Source organism: Bubalus kerabau, chromosome 6 (assembly GCF_029407905.1).
Source record: "Bubalus kerabau isolate K-KA32 ecotype Philippines breed swamp buffalo chromosome 6, PCC_UOA_SB_1v2, whole genome shotgun sequence".
NCBI classification, from domain to species: Eukaryota; Metazoa; Chordata; class Mammalia; order Artiodactyla; family Bovidae; genus Bubalus; species Bubalus kerabau.
The window spans coordinates 78,328,651-78,354,381 of record NC_073629.1 but is presented as its reverse complement, the minus strand read 5'-3'; the positions used below and the strand labels follow the sequence as shown (position 1 = coordinate 78,354,381).

Genomic DNA, 25,731 nt, shown 5'->3' with positions numbered 1-25,731 from the left:
TACTTACCATGAATTCAAAGTTACCCTCTCCAATCAGTAAGATAACACATTGCCATAAGATCCTTACCAGTTTTTTCCCAGCATCTAGCTGGGGCAGAGTTGGGTGCTTTGGAAGGGGCTACAGTGAAGTTCAACTCCTGGATTATAAGTTGGTGGGGTCTAGGCTAGAGACTGTCAGTCCTGTCTTGTCTAGGTGAAAACAGTTCTGACCTTATTATATAACCACTCCTTTTGGATAACGTAGACATCATGGTGTCTAGAAAACCTTCCCTCATGCCTAGCTATTGGGGCTCATCTTCTGTATGCTCCCATCATACTTCCTCTATGATTGCCTCTCATTGCTGATCATTTAGTGTTTGCCTTCTCCCAGACTTAACAGGTGAAATTAGCTTTCCACAGAAAAACCACTTGAGAGACAGTTTATGAATAGGGAGACAGAGCCTTTGCCCAGGAGTGCTAGGTGTATGTGCATGCATGGGAGTCTTCAGAAATAAGCCTGGAACTCAGGGCCAGACTCTAAAAAGAAATGAAAATGTTAAGAGTATGGGCTTCATCCAGCAGCAGCAAAGGCTAAGGACTTTCTGAGGTGGGGAGCACAGTGATTATGGTGTGTTCGTGCCGGAGACCCAAGAGAGGCAGGTTCGATCCCTGAGTTGGGAAGATCCCCTGGAGTAGGCAATGGCAACCCACTCCAACATTCTTGACTGGAAAATTCCATGGACAGAGGAGCCTCCAGTCTACAGGCCATGGGGTTGCAGAGTCAGACATGACTGACTGAGCACACATATACACACAAGTAAGAATTAGCCAGGAAAACAGGAGGAGTTCTTAAGGTCAGAACTGGGGAACAAGCTTGCTCGGGCTCTACTCTTCATAAAAAAGAAAGTGTCAGCTAAGTTATGGAGCCACATTTTCTTCCCTCCTCCACGTGTTAGTCGCTCAGTTGTGTTGGACTCTTTGTGACACGCTGGACTATAGCCCACCAGGCTGCTCTCTGTCCATGGGATTCTCTAGGCAAGAATACTGGAATGGATTGCCATGACCACCTCCACGGGATCTTCCCAACCTAGGATTGAACCCCAGTCTCCTGCATTGCAGGTAGACTCTTTACCATCTGAGCCACAAGCGAAGCCTGCCCTCCTCCACTAGGGGCAGGTTATTCACAAGAAGCCCAAAGTTTCTGATGCCGCAGTTCCCAAGGCCTCTGCCCTGAACTCACACCTTGCATGGCAAAATGCAATGAAACCGTTTGCCTAATGTGCTCATCTGGAACTCCCACCTGGCACTGTGGTTGATAGGTCCCTTCCAGAACTAGCAACAGAGCTGCCAGGCACTAGCCCCTCCCAAATGAAGCAATTCCATATTCCATGTTGCCCTGTGGATTTCTGGGTCTGGATGCCACCCACAAAGCACTTTAGATGACAGGACTAAGCTGATTGCAGCCTTGTTCTACTTCACTTGGCTCATGAATACGATTTGGAACTTGCCCAGGGAATGAGTTTTTAATCTCCTCATGGACAGTAGTAGTTGCACATTTGGGCTTTATGTACTGCCTACTTGCTGGAATATTTAAGGGATAATGGATTTTTATAGAAAACACACGATGTAGTAAATTATTCTGTGATATAAAATTCCTCTTCCCAAAAAGAAAATGTGAAACCCTAATCAATTGTCAGTGTAGGGGACCCGACCTACCTATGGCAGGGCATTTAACAATGTGGGAAAGAGTCCTTCCTCTGCCCATGTGAGACTACAGTTAGTTACCTAACAGAAGTAATCTTTTTCCTTTAAATTTCCATTGGGAGTTTAAAGATAAGTCACGGGCAGTATCTATGACAGGGGCCTTTTCTTGACAGGAAATTGACATTTGAGATTCATGGAAATAAGGAGTTTGGGCAGGGGAGAGTGCCAATAAACCTTATGGCTGACAGAACTGCAAAGTGTAGCACTTTAAAAGATAGGAAGGAGTATTAGCATCCCCAGGTATCTTCCCAGTCTTCCAAGCTGTGAAGCAACTGAGATCTGAGTGGAACATGGCGGGGGGACTGGGGGCTGGTAGGGCGGGGCAAAGGGGTAGATTACACTGAGCGGCACCCTGATTAGTCACACCAGAATGTGTCACCTACGCTGCCCTGTCAGATCATGATAAGTATCTGGGGAATCAGAAGAGCCATTCAAGTGCTATGCCTACAAAACATCACCCTTACTTTGCTGTAAACAGCAAATAATTTATTTGTAGAAGTCGAAGGTTTTCCTTAAAAGTGAGTTTTGTTTCAGAAGCTGTCTGTGTGGTTTTGTTTAAACCCTTGTTTGAACTGGAATAGCCTCTGTCTTTATGTCTTGCAGAAAACATAAAACCCTACATCTGTTATGAAATCCGCGTGCACGCACTTGCAGGGGACCAGGGAGGGTGCAACTCCACCCGGGGTAACTCCCAGCACAAAGGTGAGTCTTGGGATCTTTCGTCCAATTGTGCTCTAGTTTAATGGTTTGGATTTGGAGGGTGACAAAAGCCTCCTATGTTCTACTTCACAGCACCACTGAGTGGCCCCCACATTAATGCCATCTCAGAGGAAAAGGGGAGCGTTTTAATTTCATGGGATGAAATTCCAGCCCGGGAGCAAATGGGCTGCATCCTCCACTACAGGATATATTGGAAGGAACGGGACTCCAACTCCCAGCCTCAGCTTTGTGGTATGTGTGATAGACAAAGGCAACAGGGCCTTTCTTGTTTAGGTGTTGGAGAAACACAAGCGTGTGCAAGTACCTGCACTGTACCTAGGACTTAGTAGGTGCTCAATAAATATTTGTAAAGTTAATTGAATGAAGAAAAGTAAAAGACATCTAAACACACACACACTCACAAAGTTACTGAATATGTGTTACATGCCAAGCAATGGAAGAAATGAAGTTAATGAATGAGGCTCTCAAGGAGCTCACTTACATGGGGACAGCATTTCAAAAAGCAATAAAGGCACTTGGATATCATTATATAGACCCTTGAGGTTTGCGGGGAATGCGTTTGGAAAACCTTTGAATCCCCACACTCGCAAATACCATCATAGCATGTTATTTTCTCCTTAAATGGATAAAATACAATTTAAGTAACTCCTTATGACCCATCATTATGCAATAATACTAAAGCAATTAAACTCTGGCTAGAGCATTATCTCAAGTGATTTCATCACTCATTCACTGAGCAGCTCCAAATCACTTGCCAGATTTAATGTTTTAATCTTTGATTTATGCAGTTTTGTTTTATTTTTCCTGGCTTAAACCTCCCTTTCGTATTTATAGGCAGCCAGAGTTCTTTCAGGAGCATTTATCATAAAGAAGCAACCATTTTATTCCTTAGTGAGAATTATTGGCTCCAAGAAGAATGTAACAAAGCCGACCTGCCATATAGGTGCCAGCTGCCTGCAGAGTGGTTTTTACCTGGCAAACTTGAGGAACTGGTCCTCTCTCTTGACCTTAGATCTGCAGTATTGCTTTTCTAAAAGTTATGACTTTTAAAGCTAATTATTTTTTATTATATAAGTAATACTTACTTATGGTAAAACCATTCAAATAGTTCAGAAAGATATAAAGTGGGAATTATCCTTTCCTCTATACTTAGGCTGTTAGTAGTTCTTCATGTGTCCTTCCAGAAGAAAATGCAATGCATATACTAGCATACATTTGGGATAACCATCTGTATTCTGATCTGTACCTTACTTTGCCTCTCACTAGCAACTAAACTGGAGAAGGCAATGGCACCCCACTCCAGTACTCTTGCCTGGAAAATCCCATGGAGTGAGGAGCCTGGTAGGCTGCAGTCCATGGGGTCGCTAAGAGTCGGACACGACTGAGCGACTTCACTTTCACTTTTCACTTTCATGCATTGGAGAAGGAACTGGCAACCCATTCCAGTGTTCTTGCCTGGAGAATCCCAGGGACGGGGAGCCTGGTGGGCTGCTGTCTATGGGGTCCCACAGAGTCGGACACGACTGAAGCGACTTAGCATCAGCAGCAGCAACTAAACAACAAAAAACATCACTCCATAGTGAGATCTTTCCACATCAGTCCATGTGGACTTGTCTCATTCTTCTTTTTAACAGTTCTATAGTGTTCCACTATGAGACCTTACAACAATCTGCTTAATAATCCACAATTTCTAAATGCAGCATGTCACTGAACGTAACTGCTCCCCACTGTCAGGGTAAGTCAGTTCTGAAATGTGCCCCCAGTGGTGCTTCATCAATTGATGTAATCCTGGGCCATTTGGAATGCTTCTTGTGACATTTGCTCCCTCTTAAATGTTAATTTTTATAGAATTTAAACTGAGATGTCTATTTATAACAGATCAACATGGTTAGATAGTTCTAAAATCTGTTCTTGTAGATGTTGAAGAAATTACCTACCTTATTTGCAAAAAATCTGATGAATCTGAAGTCTGTATAATGGTATTTTAAAATAAGTTTAAAAGGAAGAAGGTGCAGATTCAAAACCGTATTTTGTACCCGTTTAGATAGTTTCCCTCTTAGCACTTACAGATGAATAAGACCTGTTCCCTATCTTCAGAGAGCTCACAGTCTACCTAGGGTGATGGAAAACTACACAGAAGTGATGTAAATTCTTTAATCAAGGACTGACAACTACCTGTTGCATTTGGCAACCAGAAATTGTTGGCGAATCCACAAGTGCAGTTTCTAGAGAGTGGTAGGAGGCACTAGGTTGGGGAGGAGAGAGAAAGAAACCAGAAAGGCTCGACAACAGCAAAAGGAGCATGGAGTTCCCAGGAGGAAGGACCCTTGTCGTAGGTGTCTTCTGGCCTGGCCCCTAACAGCACCAGCAGGGTGCAGTAAGAGCACTTCACCCGGCCTGAATGGGAGAGAGGCGTAGTGCCGGGGCGGGGCTTCCCCAGGCAGTTCCAGCACACTACCACTCCTCTGGAAGTGTGTGGATACTGCCATGCGCACTGCTCTACAGGCACACACAGCCTACTTATTATTACTTGGCTCTTTTTGCCAACATGAAGACAGAAGCCATGATTATTAGTTCACCATTGTCTCCCCCTTACTTGCAGTACAGCCAGGCATCCAGTAGGTGTTTAATAAGAACAGTATTTTTTGAGTAACAAATGGGTGAATACTGCCTTGCACTTTGTTAAATCAATGCAGATGATCAGATCAAAGCTAATTTCTAGTAACCATGCAACTGTTTTGCCTGGTGTGCTTCCCTTGTGGCTCTGTGGTAAAGAATCTGCCTGCCAATGCAGGAGACGTGGGTTCAATCCCTGGGTCAGGGATTCCCCTGGAGAAGGAAATGGCAACCCATTCCAGTATTCTTGCCTGGAGAATCCTGTTGACAGAGGAGCCGAGTGGGCTACATTCCACAGGGTCACAAAAGAGTCAGACAGAACTTAGTGACTAAACAACAACAACAATTTTGCCTGGTACCACTTGACCTTCTTACTGGCCACCTTTCAGATAATTGGCAACCATTAGCCTCTCCCTAAACTGGTGCCTTTCTCATTTAACCACCATCAGCCTAAAGTTTCAGACCCAAGGACTGAATGGCCTCCTTTATCTCTGCCAGGTCACAGCCCAGATGAGGCAGCAGAACCAGTATTTCCTGCATGACTGCTTTCTCTCATTACTCAACTCAACCTATTTGCCAACCAGATTGCTGACACCATCACTCTCCTTCCTGCTCCTCCCATAATTTCTGTTTTTATTCTTCAAATATATACAATATATGCATGTGTGTGTGTGTGCATGTATGTAAACATTTTTGCCCCAGAAAACTATTTAAACACCTTCCCTTGTGTTCCAACGCCTCATTTGACTCCCTGATGCTCACCATGCATGCTTTGCTGCAGCAAGATGAGCAGAAAGTCTCTCTCAAATTATTTTTTTAGTCCCCTGCCTTGGGAATGAGATACAATTTAGTTTAATCATATAGCTGAAGTCTGTGCAAGCAATTTCATCAGGTTGAAGTAGGGTTGGGAATTTTCCACATGGTACTTTTTCTCAAAAGGATGGAAAATATAGGAATTGCTCTGATAGTCACAGCTGTTAAATGATCTGCTGAGGCCTTAGCTCCTTTGGGCAGAGTGAACGCAGTAATACAGGGCTCCATCTTGCTGGTCACCCATAGTAAGCAGGGGTGTGGGAGTGTCATGGGGTCTGTTATCCCTACTAGTAATGGACGGTGAACTCGTTGAGGCATACTCTGTGTCTTAGTGCCTTGTATGAATAATAAATATGTCTGACTGTTGAAGTAAATTCAGCAAGCAGGGGGAAAATCTAACTTGCCCTAGGATTTGTGTGTGCTCAGTTACTTAGTCTTTGTGGCCACATGGACTGTAGCCCACCAGGCTCCTTTGTCCATGGAATTTTCTAGGCAAGAATACTGGAGTGGGTTGCCATTTCCTTCTCCAGGGGATCTTCCCTACCCAGGGATCAAACTGGCATCTCCTGCATTTGCAGGCGGATTCTTTACCACTGTACCACCTGGGAAGCCCCACCCTGGGATTTGTAAGCCCATAAATGATGTTGAGGCACACAGTGCTGAGTTCTGGTTTCCACTTTGATCACCAGCACATGGACAAGTCTGCTGAGCAAATAAGCTACACCTGTAGAAGCTCCAGCCTTAATTTTACAGTTCCCCTCAGTTTTTGAGAGCTCACTCTGAAACTCACACCCGGCAGATCCCTGGAGGAGGAGACTGCCTGTTTACTAAATGCTACCGACATTCATGTTTCTTGGAGGAGAAAAACAGCATCAACACATTACTCAAAAACCAAATCTTCCCTGCTGAGAACCTGCAGGGGTGTTGAAAGTATAAAGAACTGACAATCTAGGCTTAAACTACCAAAATAAATCTAAGTACTATTGCTCTCATTTTTTAGATTTTATGTCAAATTGAAGCAGATCAAAGATTAAACCCACCAAGACCAATACCCAGAACTTATACAAAAAAAAAAAAAGGAAATCAGAATTAATAAATGTAACTTAAATGTCTATTTCATTAATTGATAAATGCACAAATTTCTAAGAAATATAATTTCTTGAAAATTCTATTGAAAACAATATGTACATTTAATTTCCTCCCCAGGAGTTCTCAAATATACCTGATAAATGTCAGAAACATTATCAGATCAGATCAGTCACTCAGTTGTGTCCGATTCTTTGCGACCCCATGAATCGCAGCATGCCAGGCGTCCCTGTCCATCACCAACTCCGGGAGTTAACTAAGACTCACGTCCATTGAGTCGGTGATGCCATCCAGCCATCTCATCCTCTGTCATCCCCTTCTCCTCTTGCCCCTAATCCCTCCCAGCATCAGAGTCTTTTCCAATGAGTCAACTTTTTGCATGAGGTGGCCAAAGTACTGGAGTTTCAACTTTAGCATCATTCCTTCCAAAAAAATCCCAGGGCTGATCTCCTTCAGAATGGACTGGTTGGATCTCCTTGCAGTCCAAGGGACTCTCAAGAGTCTTCTCCAACACCACAGTTCAAAAACATCAATTCTTCAGTGCTCAGCCTTCTTCACAGTCCAACTCTCACATCCATACATGACCACAGGAAAAACCATAGCCTTGACTAGATGGACCTTTGTTGGCAAAGTAATGTCTCTGCTTTTGAATATGCTATCTAGGTTGGTCATAACTTTCCTTCCAAGAAGTAAGCATCTTTTAATTTCATGGCTGCAGTCACCATCTGCAGTGATTTTGGAGCCCAGAAAAATAGTCTGACACTGTTTCCACTGTTTCCCCATCTATTTCCCAAGAAGTGGTGGGACCGGATGCCATGATCTTCGTTTTCTGAATGTTGAGCTTTAAGCCAACTTTTTCACTCTCCACTTTTACTTTCATCAAGAGGCTTTTTAGTTCCTCTTCACTTTCTGCCATAAGGGTGGTGTCATCTGCATATCTGAGGTTATTGATATTTCTCCCGGCAATCTGGATTCCAGCTTGTGTTTCTTCCAGTCCAGCGTTTCTCATGATGTACTCTGCACATAAGTTAAATAAACAGGGTGACAATATACAGCCTTGACGTACTCCTTTTCCTATTTGGAACCAGTCTGTTGTTCCATGTCCAGTTCGAACTGTTGCTTCCTGACCTGCATAGAGGTTTCTCAAGAGGCAGGTCAGGTGGTCTGATATTCCCATCTCTTTCAGAATTTTCCACAGTTTATTGTGATCCACACAGTCAAAGGCTTTGGCATAGTCAATAAAGCAGAAATAGATGTTTTTCTGGAACTCTCTTGCTTTTTCTATGATCCAGTGGATGTTGGCAATTTGATCTCTGGTTCCTCTGCCTTTTCTAAAACCAGCTTGAACATCAGGAAGTTCACAGTTCACATATTGCTGAAGCCTGGCTTGGAGAATTTTGAGCATTACTTCACTAGCATATGAGATGAGTGCAATTGTGCGGTAGTTTGAGCATTCTTTGGCATTGCCTTTCTTTGGGATTGGAATGAAAACTGACCTTTTCCAGTCCTGTGGACACTGCTGAGTTTTCCAAATTTGCTGACATATTGAGTGCAGCACTTTCACAGCATCATCTTTCAGAATTTGAAAGAGCTCAACTGGAATTCCATCACCTCCACTAGCTTTGTTCATAGTGATGCTTTCTAAGGCCCACTTGACTTCACATTGCAGGATGTCTGGCTCTAGGTCAGTGATCACACCATCATGATTATCTGGGTTGTGAAGCTCTTTTTTGTACAGTTCTTCTGTGTATTCTTGCCATCTCTTCTTAATTATAGGAAATAAAAGGAGTTACTACAACTAAATAATTTCAAAAGCAAAATAATACACATTCTTTGAAAATATTTTTATCACAGAAAAAAAATTTAATTCTTTTAATATACTGTGACATGGGGCCTTCATAAATGATAGTGTCTAGAGTCTTTTAAAGTATTAAGTACCAATGAATTAGGACTATTTTATTTTATTTTTTTTTTAATTTTATTTTTAAACTTTACAATATTGTATTAGTTTCACCAAATATCGAAATGGATCCGCCACAGGTATACATGTGTTCCCCATCCTGAACCCTCCTCCCTCCTTCCTCTCCCCTACCATCCCTCTGGGTCGTCCCAGTGCACCAGCCCCAAGCATCCAGTATCGTGCATCGAACCTGGACTGGCAACTCGTTTCATACATGATATTCTACATGTTTCAATGCCATTCTCCCAAATCTTCCCACCCTCTCCCTCTCCAACAGAGTCCATAAGACTGTTCTATACATCAGTGCCTCTTTTGCTGTCTCGTACACAGGGTTATTGTTACCATCTTTCTAAATTCCATATATATGCGTTAGTATACTGTATTGGTGTTTTTCTTTCTGGCTTACTTCACTCTGTATAATAGGCTCCAGTTTCATCCACCTCATTAGAACTGATTCAAATATATTCTTTTTAATGGCTGAGTAATACTCCATTGTGTATATGTACCACAGCTTTCTTATCCAGTCATCTGCTGATGGACATCTAGGTTGCTTCCATGTCCTGGCTATTATAAACAGTGCTGCGATGAACATTGGGGTACACGTGTCTCTTTCCCTTCTGGTTTCCTCAGTGTGTATGCCCAGCAGTGGGATTGCTGGATCATAAGGCAGTTCTATTTCCAGTTTTTTAAGGAATCTCCACTGTTCTCCATAGTGGCTGTACTAGTTTGCATTCCCACCAACAGTGTAAGAGGGTTCCCTTTTCTCCACACCCTCTCCAGCATTTATTGCTTGTAGACTTTTGGATCGCAGCCATTCTGACTGGCATGAAATGGTACCTCATAGTGGTTTTGATTTGCATTTCTCTGATAATGAGTGATGTTGAGCATCTTTTCATGTGTTTGTTAGCCATCTGTATGTCTTCTTTGGAGAAATGTCTGTTTAGTTCTTTGGCCCATTTTTTGATTGGGTCATTTATTTTTCTGGAGTTGAGCTATAGGAGTTGCTTGTATATTTTTGAGATTAGTTGTTTGTCAGTTGCTTCATTTGCTATTATTTTCTCCCATTCTGAAGCTGCCTTTTCACCTTGCTAATAGTTTTCTTTGATGTGCAGAAGCTTTTAAGTTTAATTAGGTCCCATTTGTTTATTTTTGCTTTTATTTCCAATATTATGGGAGGTGGGTCATAGAGGATCCTGCTGTGATGTATGTCAGAGAGTGTTTTGCCTATGTTCTCCTCTAGGAGTTTTATAGTTTCTGGTCTTAGGTTTAGATCTTTCATCCATTTTGAGTTTATTTTTGTGTATCGTGTTAGAAAGTGTTCTAGTTTCATTCTTTTACAAGTGGTTGACCAGATTTCCCAGCACCACTTGTTAAAGAGCTTGTCTTTAATCCATTGTATATTCTTGCCTCCTTTGTCAAAGATAAGGTGTCCATATGTGCATGAATTTATCTCTGGGCTTTCTATTTTGTTCCATTGATCTATATTTCTGTCTTTGTGCCAGTACCATACTGTCTTGATAACTGGAGACTTTAATACCCCACTCACACCTATGGATAGATCAACTAAACAGAAAATTAACAAGGAAACACAAACTTTAAATGATACAATAGACCAATTAAACCTAATTGATATCTATAGGACATTTCATCCCAAAACAATGAATTTCACCTTTTTCTCAAGTGCACATGGAAGCTTCTCCAGGATAGGTCACATCCTGGGCCATAAATCTAGCCTTGGTAAATTCAAAAAAATAGAAATCATTGCAAGCATCTTTTCTGACCACAATGCAGTAAGATTAGATCTCAATTACAGGAGAAAAACTATTAAAAATTCCAACATATGGAGGCTGAACAACACGCTGCTGAATAACCAAGAAATCACAGAAGAAATCAAAAAAGAAATCAAAATTTACATAGAAATGAATGAAAATGAAAACACAACAACCCAAAACCTGTGGGACACTGTAAAAGCAGTCCTAAGGGGAAAGTTCATAGCAATACAGGCATACCTCAAGAAGCAAGAAAAAAGTCAAATAAATAACCTAACTCTACACCTAAAGCAACTAGAAAAGGAAGAAATGAAGAGCCGCAGGGTTAGTAGAAGGAAAGAAATCTTAAAAATTAGAGCAGAAATAAATGCAAAAGAAACAAAAGAGACCATAGCAAAAATCAACAAAGCCAAAAGCTGGTTCTTTGAAAGGATAAATAAAATTGACAAACCATTAGCCAGACTCATCAAGGACGATTTTAAAATAGCAATGTGCTTTTCTTTTTCAAGTTAAATAAAGCACTAACAAATAAATACGAATAAAAGCCCACATTCAAGTATCTCCTTTAATGCATGCCTTTCCTCCTTTATATTCCTTTCAGAAATTCCCTATAGGATCTCCCCAAATTCACATCCCATAGACAGCCTGCAGCCCAGAGTGACATATGTTCTGTGGATGACAGCCCTGACAGCTGCTGGTGAAAGCCCCCAAGGAAATGAAAGAGAATTTTGTCTGCAAGGTAAGAACCACCCTTAAAGAGGGCAAGTCCACTGGATTCCTCCATAGGAGTATACTCCCATTATGTGATAAGGAGATTATCAGACTTTCTTTAATTTACTAATTATTTGCTTGCTGCTACACCCTTGTGTTTGCCGTGTCCTCTAACCAGAGTGCCCTACCATTTCATTATCTGCTTGGAGACAGTCTCTACTCAGTTTTCAAAACTTAGCAAAAATGTTGCCTCCTCCAGAAAGTCTTCCCAAATGCACATCCATATTTTCTTCATAATGCGCTACACTTGACCCCTATTCAAAACTCTGAATCCAACAGGCAGGAACTAGTGTCTATCACTTATTATCAAGGTCTGGAATACCACCCAGCACATAGTACTTGTCCTCTGATGAAAGATTCAATGAAAGATGAGCATAATCCCAACAAGGATACATGTCTTGCCTATTGTCCAACTCTTTGCAACTCCTTGAACTGCAGCACCCTAGGCTTCCCTGTCCTTCACTATCTCCCTGAGTTTGCTCAAACTCATTTCCATTAAATCCATGATGCTATCCAACCATCTCATCCTCTGTTGTCCTCTTCTCCTCCTGCCCTCAATCTTTCCCAGCATAAGGGTCTTTTCCAATGAGTAGGCTCTTTGCATCAGGTGGCCAAAGTGTTGAAGCTTCGGCTTCAGCATCAGTCCTTCCAATGAATATTCAGGGTTGATTTCCTTTAGAATTGACTGCTTTGATTTCCTTGCAGTCCGAGGGACTCTCCAGAGCCTTCTCCAACACCACAGTTCAGAACCATCAATTCTTTGGCAGCCATCTTTATGGTACAGCTCTCACATCCATACATGACTGGAAAAACCATAGCTTTGACAATATGGGCCTTTGTCAGCAAAGTGATATCTCTGCTTTTTAATATGCTGTCTAGGTTTGTCAAAGCTTTTCTTCCAAGGAGCAAGCATCTTTTAATTTCATGGGTGAGGTCACCATCCACAGTGATTTGGAGCCCAAGAAAATAAAATCTGTCACTGCATCCACTTTTCCCCCTTCCGTTTGCCATGAAGTGATGGGACTGGATGCCATGATCTTACTTTTTTAAACAACTTTTGCATATCAGATAGTTATCATGCTCAAGGCACTGTGTTAAGCACTTTGCACACTGTATTTTGTGTGCGGGAAACTTTGCACAATAACCAAGTAGCTTAAACAACACAGATTAATTTCCTCACAGTTCAGGAGGCTGCAAGTCTGAGAACAAGGTGTCAGCAGAGTTGGCTTCTTTTGAGGGCTGTGAGAGAATCTGTCCCACAGCTCTCATCTCACATCTGGGGCCAATCTCTGGCTCCTGGTTCCTCTGCCTTTTCTAAAACCAGCTTGAACATCTGGAAGTTATGGTTCATGTACTGTTGAAGCCTGGCTTGGAGAATTTTGAGCATTACTTTACTAGCGTGTGAGATGAGTGCAACTGTGCAGTAGTTTGCACATTCTTTGGCTTTGCCTTTCTTTGGGATTGGAATGAATCCTTTTCCAGTCCTGTGGCCACTGCTGAGTTTTCCAAATTTGCCGGCATATTGAGTGCAGCACTTTCACAGCATCATCTTTTAGGATTTGAAATAGCTTAACTGGAATTCCATCACCTCCACTAGCTTTGTTCATAGTGATGCTTCCTACTTGACTTCACATAGGATGTCTGGCTCTAGGTGAGTGATCATACCATCATGATTATCTGGGTCGTGAAGATCATTTTCATCTAGTTCCAAATAGGGAAAGGAGTACATCAAGGCCGTATATTGTCACCCTGTTTATTTAACTTAAATGCAGAGTACATAATGAGAAACGCTGAGCTGGATGAAGCACAAGCTGGAATCCAGATTGCCGGGAGAAATATCAATAACCTCAGATATGCAGATGACACCACCTTTATGGCAGAAAGGAAAGAACTAAAGAGCCTCTTTATGAAAGTGAAGTGAAGTGAGTGAGTGAAGAAGAGAGTGAAAAAGTTGGCTTAAAGCTCAGCATTTAGAAAACTAAGATCAAGGCATCTGGTCCCATCACTTCATGGCAAATAGATGGGGAAGCAGTGGAAACAGTGACAGGCTTTATTTTGGTGGGCTCCAAAATCACTGCAGATGGTAACTGCAGCCATTAAATTAAAAGATGCTTATTCCTTGGAAGAAAAGTTATGACCAACCTAGATGGCATATTAAAAAGCAGAGATATTATTTTGCCAACAAAGGTCTGTCCAGTCAAGGCTATGGTTTTTCCAATAGTCATGTATGGATGTGAGAGTTGGACTATAAAGAAAGCTGAATGCCAAAGAATTGATTCTTTTAAACTGTGGTTTTGGAGAAGTCTTGAGAACCCCTTGGACTGCAAGGAGATCCAATCAGCCCATCCTAAAGGAAATCAGTCCTGAACATTCATTGGAAGGACTGATGATGAGCTGAAACACCAACACTTTGGCCACCTGATGTGAAGAACTGACTCATCTGAAAAGACCCTGATGCTGGGAAAGCTTGAGGGCAGGAGGAGAAGGGGATGACAGAGGATGAGATGGTTGGATGGAATCACCGATTCAATGGACATGAGTTTGAGTAAATTCTGGGAGTTGGTGATGGACAGGGAGGCCTGGCATGCTGCAGTCCATGGGGTCACAAAGAGCTGGACACAACTGAGCAACTGAACTGAATTGAACTAAACTACTCCAGTCCGACCTTATCTTAACTAATAGCCTTTGCAATGACCCTATTTCCAAATAAGGTCACTTTTTGAGGAATTGGAAGTTAAAACTTCCACATATGAATTTCAGGGTGGGAGGACACGATCCAACCCATGTGACACATACTCTCACTCATTTGATCCTGACTGCAGCTGTGTCACATGCCTATAGCAGGCACACTGCCAACCACTCCATAGGAAATGAATGCAGGAATGAGGGCCTAGGGCGTCTTTTTATAGGTATGAGGTACAGAGCGATGACCCAGGGTCATAGAGGTGGCAAGTGCAAGAACTGCAAATCAGACTCAGATTTGAGTTTAAGTTGAATTTGAATATGTGACGAAGTGGCCCAGCTAACATGGGTTTCTCTCCTACCAGCTAAGTTACACTGTTCTCTCTGGCAGTGCCTTTTACATCTGCTCCAAGCATAAGACAAGCTATTCTTGTTTGTGACAAGGACTACCAAGTTAATCATTCAGGACCCTATGCTAGATACTTCTCCACTGGAAAAACTGACAACTCATCTCCCAGCACTCCCATGAAAGTCAACTTGTGAGCAGTTAATTGGATTAAGGACTCAGCATCTTTCTGCTTCTGGTACTCCAGACTTGTCCCATCTGCCCAGAAAGCAAAGCAGATGCTAAAGAAATGTCAGACTGTGCCAGTTGTGTGGGGTGGTAACAAGGCTGCCAGCGTTAATTCCCCTATTCAGCCCTAGGAACAACCCTTCTCATGGGAGTAGCAGGTCTCTGGCCGCTAGTGCCCCCTGCACGCCCTCCCCACCCCAACCTGTTCTTCCCTCTCTCAAAAGAAGAATCTTTCTACAAGATCCCTGTTGCTGGTGTTCTACCTTCTGTTGCAACCCATCCATGTCTCCCAAGGACTTTCAAGCTAGAATTCAAACTGCTTTGTTACCAGTCGCTGCATGACCTGGTCCCATTCACCTGTCGAGCTCCATCCTCTGCCACGCACTCATCATTTGTACTAGAAAGCAAGACCAGACTATCTGTGGTTGCTGAAGCACTCTCTGCTTCCTCCTTCCATGCCTAGTCTGCTAGTCTGTCTGCACTTCCCTAGCTTGTCCGCATAGCTGACTTCTAGGCATCCAGCTCTAAACTTTTGACATCCTGCCCTTGGGGAAACCTTCCTGAGCTGCTCATGAAACCATTTCCCATGTTGTTTTCTGCAACAGGGACTCATATATGCTGTTTTAACATGTATCCCATGGCATCATGGCTTACTGTTTACATGTTTATACATCTGTCATGTGGACTATCTTCATGACTTTTTGCAAAGCCCATGGCCTATTCATCTGTGTATCCAGCATTTAACCTGTCCTGTTACTTGGTTTATACTGAATAAATGTTGGATGAATTAATATAAAATTCCAATACATAGTGAAATATTGTTTAAAGGAAGGAATCAGAACAATTTCAAAGACCCAAGTTAGAAGGCTTATTCAGTGGCTTGGTAAAATTAATAGCTACCATTTCTTGAGGCCTTCTATGTTCAGATAAATGGCTCTGTGCTTTAAATACACCATCTCTAATATTCACAACAACCTGTAAGGTAGATTTTATCATTCACCATTTATAGATCAATTATCTGAGGTCCACACATCAGCCAGTGGCAGAGCCAGGACCAGACTCCAGGGCTTCCAGGTCACAGCCAGTGCTTTGTATACCACACTCCCTTTCCCTCTGCCCCTAGTAGAGGAAGGAGCCCTTGTAGGATTGGAGCTCCTCTGTTAGAACCATAGAATTGGCCCCTTTGTGCCCTTTCTCCCTGAATGGGCAAAAGTGAGTCAGCCTTGTTCCTGAGTCCAGATACGCAGGAGCTATAAAGCCCAGGGAGTTCACACAACTGTCAGTATTTATTTATTTACTCATTTACTTAGCTATGCTGGGTCCTAATTGCAGCATGCAAGATCTTTAGTTGTGGCATGTGAACTCTTAGTTGCAGCATGTGGGATCCAGTACCCTGAAGAGTGATCGAGTAGGCCCCCTGCACTGGAAGCACGGAGTCTCCGAGCCACTGGACCACTGGGGAGATCCCACAGTCAGTATTTAGAAATGTTCACTGAGGACATTTCTAAACTCATTCTAAACTCAGTCACAGGGTTTGCTCACTTTTTGCTGCTGCTGCTAAGTCGCTTCAGTCGTGTCCGACTCAGTGCGACCCCATAGACAGCAGCCCAGCAGGCTCCCCCATCCCTGGGACTCTGCAGGCAAGAACACTGGAGTGGGTTGCCATTGCCTTCTCCACTTTTTGCTGCAGGTAAAGCCAATTGGAGCACATTTGTGGCACCAAGTATCTGCATGGCTGTCATCATGGTAGGCGTTCTCTCAATGCGTTGCTTCCGACAAAAGTAAGTTCATTACACCTGCCAACTTTGGTAAAAGTTGTTTGTTTGTTTGTTTCATATAATAGCTGTTGCTGCTATGGGTCAAAAAAATGGTTTTCTCATACATTGTTGGTAGCAGACTAAGTATATTCAGCTTTTTAGAGTGACAGTATATGTTTAACTTTTTAAAATATTAAACCTTTCCCCTAACAATTCTAACTAGAAATTTATTCTGAGTATATCATAGGTATATACAGATATTTAGTGGCAAATAGGTTCACTGAAGTGTTATTCATAAAAGGAGAACAATTGGAAGCAAACTAAATGCCTGACAACATGGAATTGGATAAATAAATCACAATATATTTTATGCCGTATAGCATACTATGCATTCATTAAAGATTATGAATCATATGAATATTTGCTATATGGCATTTTAAAAAGCAGGTTGTAAAACAAAATGTACTTTCATTTTAAAAAAAATAGTGCATATACACATGCACACAGACATGTGAGATGTATTAGTGAGCATTAGATTTGGTTGTATATAACTTAAAAAGCCAAAATAGTATGACAGATGAGCTAAGCTTCTCACTCAGGTAAAGGAAGTAAACTCAGGTAACGACTGGTGTAGGAGCTCCCTGGTCATCAGGGACCTAGGCTCCTTTTTCTGCTGTGCTGTCCCGACCTTGGCTTCTCTCCTCGTGGTCCTCATGAGGCCCTCATGAAGTTCACCTCAGGGCCCAGTGGCTGCAGGGACTGTGGCCATTGGGCCTACATTCTACAGCTCCAGGGAGAAGGAAGTGCCCGTACCTACCTCTTCAGGAGTCTTCATGTGAAGAAGTCACACGTGACACTTTTTGTTACATCTCATTGGCCAGAAGTTGATGAGGCAAGAGATGCTTAAAACTGTGACTTTTTAGCTGGGCTTCTTGTTGTCCCAGTAAATCAGGGTCCCCTTCCAAGAAAGAGGGGAAAACGTGTACTGGATGACAGTTAATATACTCCTCCCCAAGGATATACACTAAAACATTAATGGTGGTTATAACAGGGGGATAGAATCATAGGTGATCTTAGTTCTGTTTAACTATAGTTTCTAAAATTTCTTTAAACATGTACCACTTGGTATGGAGAATTTTTTAAATGAATTAGTTATTCAATAGTTTTCTTCAGATGTTGTGTAAAGTAGAAGATGTAAAGTAAAACTACAGTAGAAAAGTCATTTTCTACTGGCCATTGAACTTGTTTGAAAGGCCTTCCATTTATTAAAGCTCTCTCATATGTGATACATATTTCAAAGCAGAGCTCTTTTTAGGTAGACTTTGAAAAAGTTGAACTCAAAGAGTCAACTAGAATCCCATGCATCCTCCTGAGGGAAATAGTATCAGTTAGGGTGGAGGCATCTGCTGTTAAAAAATAAATAAATAAAAGAACCTCCAAATATAGTGGCTTTAATAAAATAGCTAATTTTTCTCCCATATAATTCTAAGGTGTGTCATCTGATTGGTCATCAGCTCTGCTCCACACAGCCATTTAGGGATCCAGTTGTCTTCCATTTTATTGGCCCACAATCCTTTGGGTACTTTCCTCATCTGCATGATCTATACTAGGTCACAGGAACCTTTGCTCACATTTCTTTGGGGGAAAAAAACCTAGTCACATGGCCTCATCTCATTTCAAAGGGCTAAATACATCGCAGCAGCTCACTTTTCTTATTAAACAAAGTTTATTAAAGCCACATCTTTAAAACTGCTTCATATTGCTCTTGAATTAAAAAAAAAAAAGGCGAAATAGTTAAGTCATGTGCATGTAAGAAACACTTTTTGGATTTTTTTTCTTCCACATCATAAACTCATTTTAAAGTATCTTCAAAAACCCAGAGATGTGGAAAGAAATAAAAGACCTTCTGATCACCAAATACAACTACTGTTGGATATTTCCATATGGTATTTTTTTCTTGGCTTTTTTTTTTTTTTTTTAAGCTTGGTTATGTCCAAGCTGTTTATGCCACTTGTATCCTGTTTTACTCTTTATTTACTTTTAGCAAAACAGTTTATTTCCCATTACAAGCTCTTTATAAACATTCTAATTTACTAAATAGTAATCTCCCCAAGGGTATTGACCATGTCCTCTTATTTGCTGTTTTATCCATGCAGCATGTGGCACTGTGCTGGTCATGCATTAGGGATTCAGTCAGTGTCTGTTGAATGAGTACTTGGCTGCTCAGTGATAGCTAAACATCATACTGAGGGAAAGTTCCATAGTTTATTTAGCAAACCCTAAGTGGTTGTGGCATGAGCTTTATCATCTGTCCAGACTTCATAGAAAACTAGTCCAGCCTTAGGTGAGGCAACATCTTTCTCCTGCAGTATTTACATTTTATTCATTTGCATAATCCTGCACTGAAATCACTTCACTAAGAACCTGTGTCCCATGCCACTGTGTGCACACTTAACCAGATGTCATGTTGTCTTTTCCTGCAGGGTATTTGTTCTCCTTTTGGCCCTCAGACCTCAGTGGTGTAGCAAAGAAATTCCAGATCCAGCAAATAGCACTTGGGCCAAGAAATATCCTATTGTGGAGGTAAGGTGTAAAGCCATGGTGGTCAGTTGATGGGGTGCTAAGTCTCCCATTGTAGCTACAGGGAAACCTAGGTGCTTAGATCCTGTGAATAAGCTGCCTATCATACCAGGTTACCAGCTGAGTCATCACCCCCACGCATAGTAATTTTCTGAAGCTTATGTGTGCATGCTCATTCAGTCGTGTCCAACTTTCTGCAACTCCATGGACTGCAGCCTGCCAGGCTCCTCTGTTCATGGGATTTTCTAGGCAGGAATGTTGGAAATTTCCTACTCCGGGGGATCTTTCCAACCCAGGGATCAAACCACATCTCCTGCATTGTCAGGCGGATTCTTTTATCACTGAGCCACCTGGAAAGCCCCTGAAGCTTATGACCAAGACTAAAAATCCAAAGCTTTCCATTCCTATCTGTGCATTATGTTCCCCTCCTCACCTCAGCTTACTTCAAAAAAAGATTTAAAAAGCAAGTGTATTTGGTGAGCGTTGGCTCATCCAAATTCAAGAGCACTGAAGCTTTTACTGCGATGCTCCCAGTCCTTTGTGAGCTTAGAACAGATAGAGCCCAGACTATTTTGGTCTTGGCAGGAAGCCAGTAAGTCATTCCATTGTGCAAGGAAAAGGTTTTAAGGCAGGAGAGGTTGCTCAGCTAGCACAGGAGAGTGCTGGGAGTAGAGGACATGCAGGGACCTGCTGCCACACAGTCCCAGGAGGGGAAAGCAGCTCACAGCGGGTGAGAGGTCTCTGGCCAAGGACCTTGAAGTTGAAGGCATCTGAATGCGGAGCCAGAATATGCACTGAAGGGAAATAAAGGGGAACGGGGGCGGGGGTAGGGGGGGTATGTTCTTCCCATCACCTGGGGCCTTAGCAGCCCCACACTCTCACGTCTTAGAGCCCGGTTCCTCTAAGACTCTTCCTGTTCAGTCACCCATGCATTCTCTCATCCACACCCTTTCTCAGGCCAAAAGACAGTGGTACCAGCTGCTCCTCAGGGAAAGAGCTGGTCCCGCTATGTCTGCCTTAGTAGGAATTTAAGTCACCACAGTTTAATGCCTTTGAAATAAGGCCACCTCCGCCACTTACTATGTCAGTGATCCTTGAGGAGCTTGTCTGATGACATGAGCCCTAGTTTCACCCTCCATAAAACAGGAGTTGACAATATCTCTCATATATATTGTTGTGAAGACTAAATCAGATGCCATATAAAGCACATGGATCATACAAGGCAAAGATCATTCATTTTCTTCTCAGGAAGATTTATTCTTTAAGACTTCTTTCTCTGTTGAGGAGTTTTGTCCCTGTTAAGTTACAGTAGCAAGAACAGTATAATAATAACAATATATGTATGTATGCATGTATATGATGTATATTTGAGTATTTATAATGTATAATTATATAGTATATTATGATATGTAACAATATTACACAACAATATGTTTACATATAAAATATAATGTACATTCTCTATGCCAGGCACTGTAAAAAAATTTTCATGTATTAATATCTAACCTGTACAACAGCTTTATGAGGTTATAATGTTATTGTCCCCATTTCTCAAATAAGGAAGCTGAGGCACAAAGGACTCAGTAACTTGTCCAGTAAAAAATTTTCATGTATTAACATCTAACCTGTACAACAGCTTTATGAGGTTATAATGTTATCATCCCCATTTCTCAAATAAGGAAGCTGAGGCACAGAGGACTCAGTCACTTGTCCAGTGTTAGTCGACTAGTAGGTGGATCCTGGGTTCACATATAAGTAGGATGTGCTGTCTGCCATTATACTTTTAAATGTTCTAAAAGATCTTCAGCACAGGGTGAGGGAGGTGTTGCCAGCAGTCAGCGCCTCTGAGCTGAAAAGACTAACTCAAGAGGTGTTCCCACACTGGACCCTCACTTGGAGGCAATATTGTAATGACCTATGGGAATGTACTCAATAAGGATGCCATTGCTAGTATTAGAGGGGATTCAGGTACCAGGAGTTGAATTAGCTGAGCTCTAAGGTCTTTCTCTTCCAATGCTGAGATGCCATAGTCCCATGTCCTGAAAGCCTGAAATAGCACAGTGGGGAGCAGCTCTGGGTCAGTCACGGACACCTGGCTCCCATGCTGGCGGCTTTGGTGTCATGGTCTCTATTTGCCACTGCCTGGGTGTGAGGGGACACAGAGGCATACAGAGCCACTGAAGAGCCCATAAAAAGCTTAGAAGAAGAGGTGCTGAGATAAACAAAGGGTTAGAGAAAGTAACACAGGTAAACAATAACAGAAATTGCCACACACATGCCCGAAGTTGTACACTATGAGTATTTTCATTGCAGCGTTATAAATAGAAGCCAAGCATTACATAATGTAACCTGCCACCAGGGGGCCAGGTTAAACATTTGGGTATATCTGTACAGTAAGGTTATGAAACTACTAAGAACAAAACTGAGATCTGCTGCTGCTGCTGCTAAGTCACTTCAGTCATGTCCGACTCTGTGCGACCCCAGAGATGGCAGCCCACCAGGCTCCCCCGTCCCTGGGATTCTCCAGGCAAGAACACTGGAGTGGGTTGCCATTTCCTTCTCCATGTATCTAAATCTCTAGTATATTTAAAGGTGAAAAAAAGCAGTTTGTATTAATTGTCTAAAGTGGATTCTCATTTGTATAAAAGGAAGATGATTATACACACACACACATACACACACACTCTCCAACATGTGCACAGGATATTTCTGGAAGCCTAAATATGAAACTGGTAGTGGTGGTTGTCTTTGGGGAGGCGGTTGAAGGCATGAAGGCCACTTAATTTTTATTACAAATTCTCTTTGAACAGAAAAAAATTTACAAGACTATGTCCCTATATTTCTTTTGCAAAAAAAAAAAAAAAAAAAACCCAATAAATTAGAAAATTAAAAAAAAACCAAACATGCCATTGCCTTGTGGCAGCCTCAGAACCCCATGTCACCAAACCCTTGCAGGGGTAGACTATTTTTAAAGGCCCAAACTGCTCTCCTGGTGACAGGCTGGGACAGATATCAGAAACCATAGTCTTTTACCTCAAACAAAATGTGCTTTGAGTTATCAGACTTTACATTCCCCTGAAAGTGAAAGTATCAGTTGCTTAGTCATGTCTGACCCTTTGCAACCCCATGGACTGTAGCCTGTCCATGGGGTTCTCCAGGCAAGAATACTAGAATGGATTGCCATGCCCTTCTCCAGGGGATCTTCCCCACTCAGGGATTGAACCCAGGTTTCCTGCATTGTAGGCAGATTCTTTACCATCTGAGCCACACAGGTAAGCCTCCTACCATTTCGTAAAATGTGGCCAAAAAGACATGGTCTTAAAACTCAAGAGGAAAAGGCCCAAGCATAAAGGGAATACTGGGATGTTATCCATTTTGAGCTTGTAAAAGCTTAAAATAGTTCCTATGATATACCTGAGTTATTACTGGTCCAAGAGGCCTTGCCCCGGGACTTGTCAGCCAGGGGGCCTGCTTTGTAAAAGTTCTGAGGTACAGCCTCTGTTGGTACTGCCAGAACTGTCAAAAGGCAGAGCCTTGCCTTATGAATACAAAGTGATCCTCACTCTCTGTGATCCTTCCATAGCGGTGGTTACAGTGTTTTGGCAGCTGCCAGCCATGTTCCAAGCTAGACCAATGTGCCAGGGCTAGTTTGCTTAGCGATAGGAAAAGACAGGCTCTGGAAAGAAAAGTACACACCTACCCAATGGCTGCTCAGGGCCCGTTGTAGAAGTCTACCCTGAGACAGCATTGTTACTCACTTTGGGGACACTTGCCATGCTCGAGGCAAGGGAGGGGACATCAGTGACCAGTATAGATCATACCATTCTCGCACAGCTTGGCATCTTACAGATAAGTGATTCAAAGGCCAGAGAGGTGTATTGAGTTTTCCCAAGCTGTGGATTCTCAGAGCTGGGATTAGACCTCAGGATTTGCCCTAGACAAAGGCTAATTTTATTATCCTCCTCCTATAAGATCTGGTCCCTGCTTGCAGCTGACAGACATGTTTTGGGGTGGGGGTAGGGGTGGGTTATGCCTTTTTTTTTTTTTAGTAACAGTATAAAGCATCTTGTGCCGAGAACCCAACAGCTGGCTTCTTTGCTGTTGTAGGAATCCAGTGTGGGGAACAGTCACTAGGGGCTTCCTGAAAGTGGGCTTTGGAGCTCTGCTTCAGATAAATCAAGCAGGCAGCATAAAAGAAAGTTTCAAGTATGGGGAGAGCCCAATAATGCCTATAAAAAGAAATGTTAATAGAGTGCTTAAACTTGGACTCAGGAATCAGTAGTAAGCTTGGAAAGGAGATGTAACCAACTAGATGTTGAGAAAGAGCAAGAAGAGTAACACACAAAATTAGCTATAGTGAGGAAAGGATGAAAACTTCTTCCAAATAAGTTATTCCAGAGGAGTCCTAAGAGCAGAACTGACAAGGATATTACCCTGCCAAAAACCTTTCAGCAGTTGTATCGAACCCCGAACTCTTAAGTATCCCTTAAAAGTCTCTTCATCATGTGACCTCCTTCTCTTTCTAAAGCCTTAGTGTGCCTGTCCTAAGAAAGAACTAGCAGCTTCCAGAGTAGACCAATCCTCCTTGCCCCACCAGCTCCTTACCTGGGAAAAACTATACACCTCTCAGGATTCAGCTCTAATGTCATCCTTTTAAAGTCTTCCATGCCTCCTCCCCAGACAGATGCAAGCTCAGCCTTTCCTCTGCACCCACTGTATCTTCTATGCTAGAGGAAAAGCAGCTGGTGCAGTTTGACTCACCAGAAACAGCCTAGCTGACGGCTGAGTGGGATAGTGACTCACTCACTGCTGGGAGCTGAGAGGAGTCCACAGCTCGCCAACAATGTTAACTGCCTCTCTTACCTCCCAAAGTTAAGGGCCCACAGTGTTCCGCCTTGAGCTGACTAGGTAGTGCAGGCTGTGGGGCCTTTTGGAACCCTGAACAAGTTGGTTGTCAAGGCTACTTACTCAACATAGCCATATGAGCCTCTTCTTTCCCTTTCTCAGGAAAAGACACAGCTGGCCTTGGATAGGCTCCTGACAGACTGGCCCACTCCTGAAGAACCTGAGCCGCTGGTTATCAACGAAGTCCTTTGTCGAGTGACACCAGTCTTCAGACCTCCCCATCACCCCAGCTGGTCAGAAAAGGGACAAGGAGTCCAAGGTCACTATACCTCTGAGGAAGACACAGGGTACAGTGCCTCAAGCCCACCACCTCCAAGGGCTCTCACAGCAGAGACAGGACAAGGGGTGGATCTATACAAGGTTCTAGGAAGCAAGGGCCCTGACTCAAAGCCGGGAAACCCAGCCAGCCCCTTGACCATCCTCCCAGTGGACTACCTTCCTACCCATGATGGCTACTTACCCTCCAACATGGATTATCTCCCTTCACATGAGGCTCCCATAACTGATCCTCTGGAAGAACTGCCTCAGCACATCTCTCTTTCCATTTTCCCCTCAAGTTCCCTTCGCCCACTCACCTTCTCCTGTGGTGAGAAGTTGACTCTGGACCAGTTAAAGATGGGGTGTGGCTCCCTCATGCTCTGAGTGGCAAAACTTGAAGTTTGGAAAGCTGATGTACCTCCAACCGGCAAGGCATGTCCTGTCTACCCAGCCACCTGCTCCAGTGGTCATTACCTGTGGGTGCTCCCATCAGATCTGGGTGCAGCTAGAGGGCAGGTAAGCCAGCTCAGGGTGAATCTCAGGAACTGAGAGTTGGCTGTAATCAAATCCAGATACCTCATCTTGCCTTCTGCAGAGCCTTAAGATTACATCCTCTGCTGTGTGGACCTAGATATTCCAATCTGGGTTCTTGCAACTTTCTTGTCTATGTTGTCCAGAAAGGAGAAAGGCAAGAGTAGAAACCAAAACTCTTACTAGCAATGGCAAACAGTGCAGAGGACCATTCATTCAACAACCATTTATAGTTGACCTTGAATAATATGTGTTTGAACTGTATGGGTCCACCTATATGCATATTTTTAAAAATAATAAATTCTACAGTACTACATGATCCATTGTTGGATGCTGAGCCACAGATCAGATCAGTCGCTCAGTCGTGTCTGACTCCTCAAAACCCCATGAATCGCAGCACACCAGGCCTCCCTGTCCATCACCAACTCCCAGAGTTCATTGAGACTCATGTCAATCGAGTCAGTGATGCCATCCAGACATCTCATCCTCTGTCGTACCGCCTATCCTCCTGCCCCCAATCCTTCCCAGCATCAAAGTCTTTTCCGATGAGTCAACTCTTCGCATGAGGTGGCCAAAGTACTGGAGTTTCAGCTTCAGCATCATTCCTTCCAAAGAAATCCCAGGGCTGATCTCCTTCAGAATGGACTGGTTGGATCTCCTTGCAGTCCAAGGAACTCTCAAGAGTCTTCTCCAACACCACAGTTCAAAAGCATCAATTCTTCGGCGCTCAGCCTTCTTCACAGTCCAACTCTCACATCATACATGACCACAGGAAAAACCGTATCCTTGACTAGACGAACCTTTGTTGGCAAAGTAATGTCTCTGCTTTTGAATATGCTATCTAGATTGGTCATAACTTTCCTTCCAAGGAGTAAGTGTCTTTTAATTTCATGGCTGCAGTCACCATCTGCAGTGATTTCGGAGCCCAGAAAAATAAAGTCTGACACTGTTTCCGCTGTTTCCCCA

General features: G+C 42.8%; 1 protein-coding gene across 3 annotated transcripts in view; it reads left to right on the top strand.

Annotated features, from left to right (window-relative positions):
- IL12RB2 (interleukin 12 receptor subunit beta 2) overlaps window positions 1-24,618 on the top strand; it is a 76,018-nt gene extending 51,400 nt beyond the window's left edge. The window contains exons 10-15 of one of the 3 annotated variants that reach the window (XM_055585524.1): window positions 2,347-2,445; window positions 2,536-2,694; window positions 11,309-11,446; window positions 16,425-16,515; window positions 18,975-19,074; window positions 24,079-24,618. In XM_055585524.1, the coding sequence (XP_055441499.1) occupies window positions 2,347-2,445; window positions 2,536-2,694; window positions 11,309-11,446; window positions 16,425-16,515; window positions 18,975-19,074; window positions 24,079-24,618 (1,127 nt within the window). The remainder of the gene's footprint in view (window positions 1-2,346; window positions 2,446-2,535; window positions 2,695-11,308; window positions 11,447-16,424; window positions 16,516-18,974; window positions 19,075-24,078) is intronic. The other 2 variants (XM_055585526.1, XM_055585525.1) reach the window with 2 other exon arrangements.
- Window positions 24,619-25,731: the final 1,113 nt, after the last annotated feature.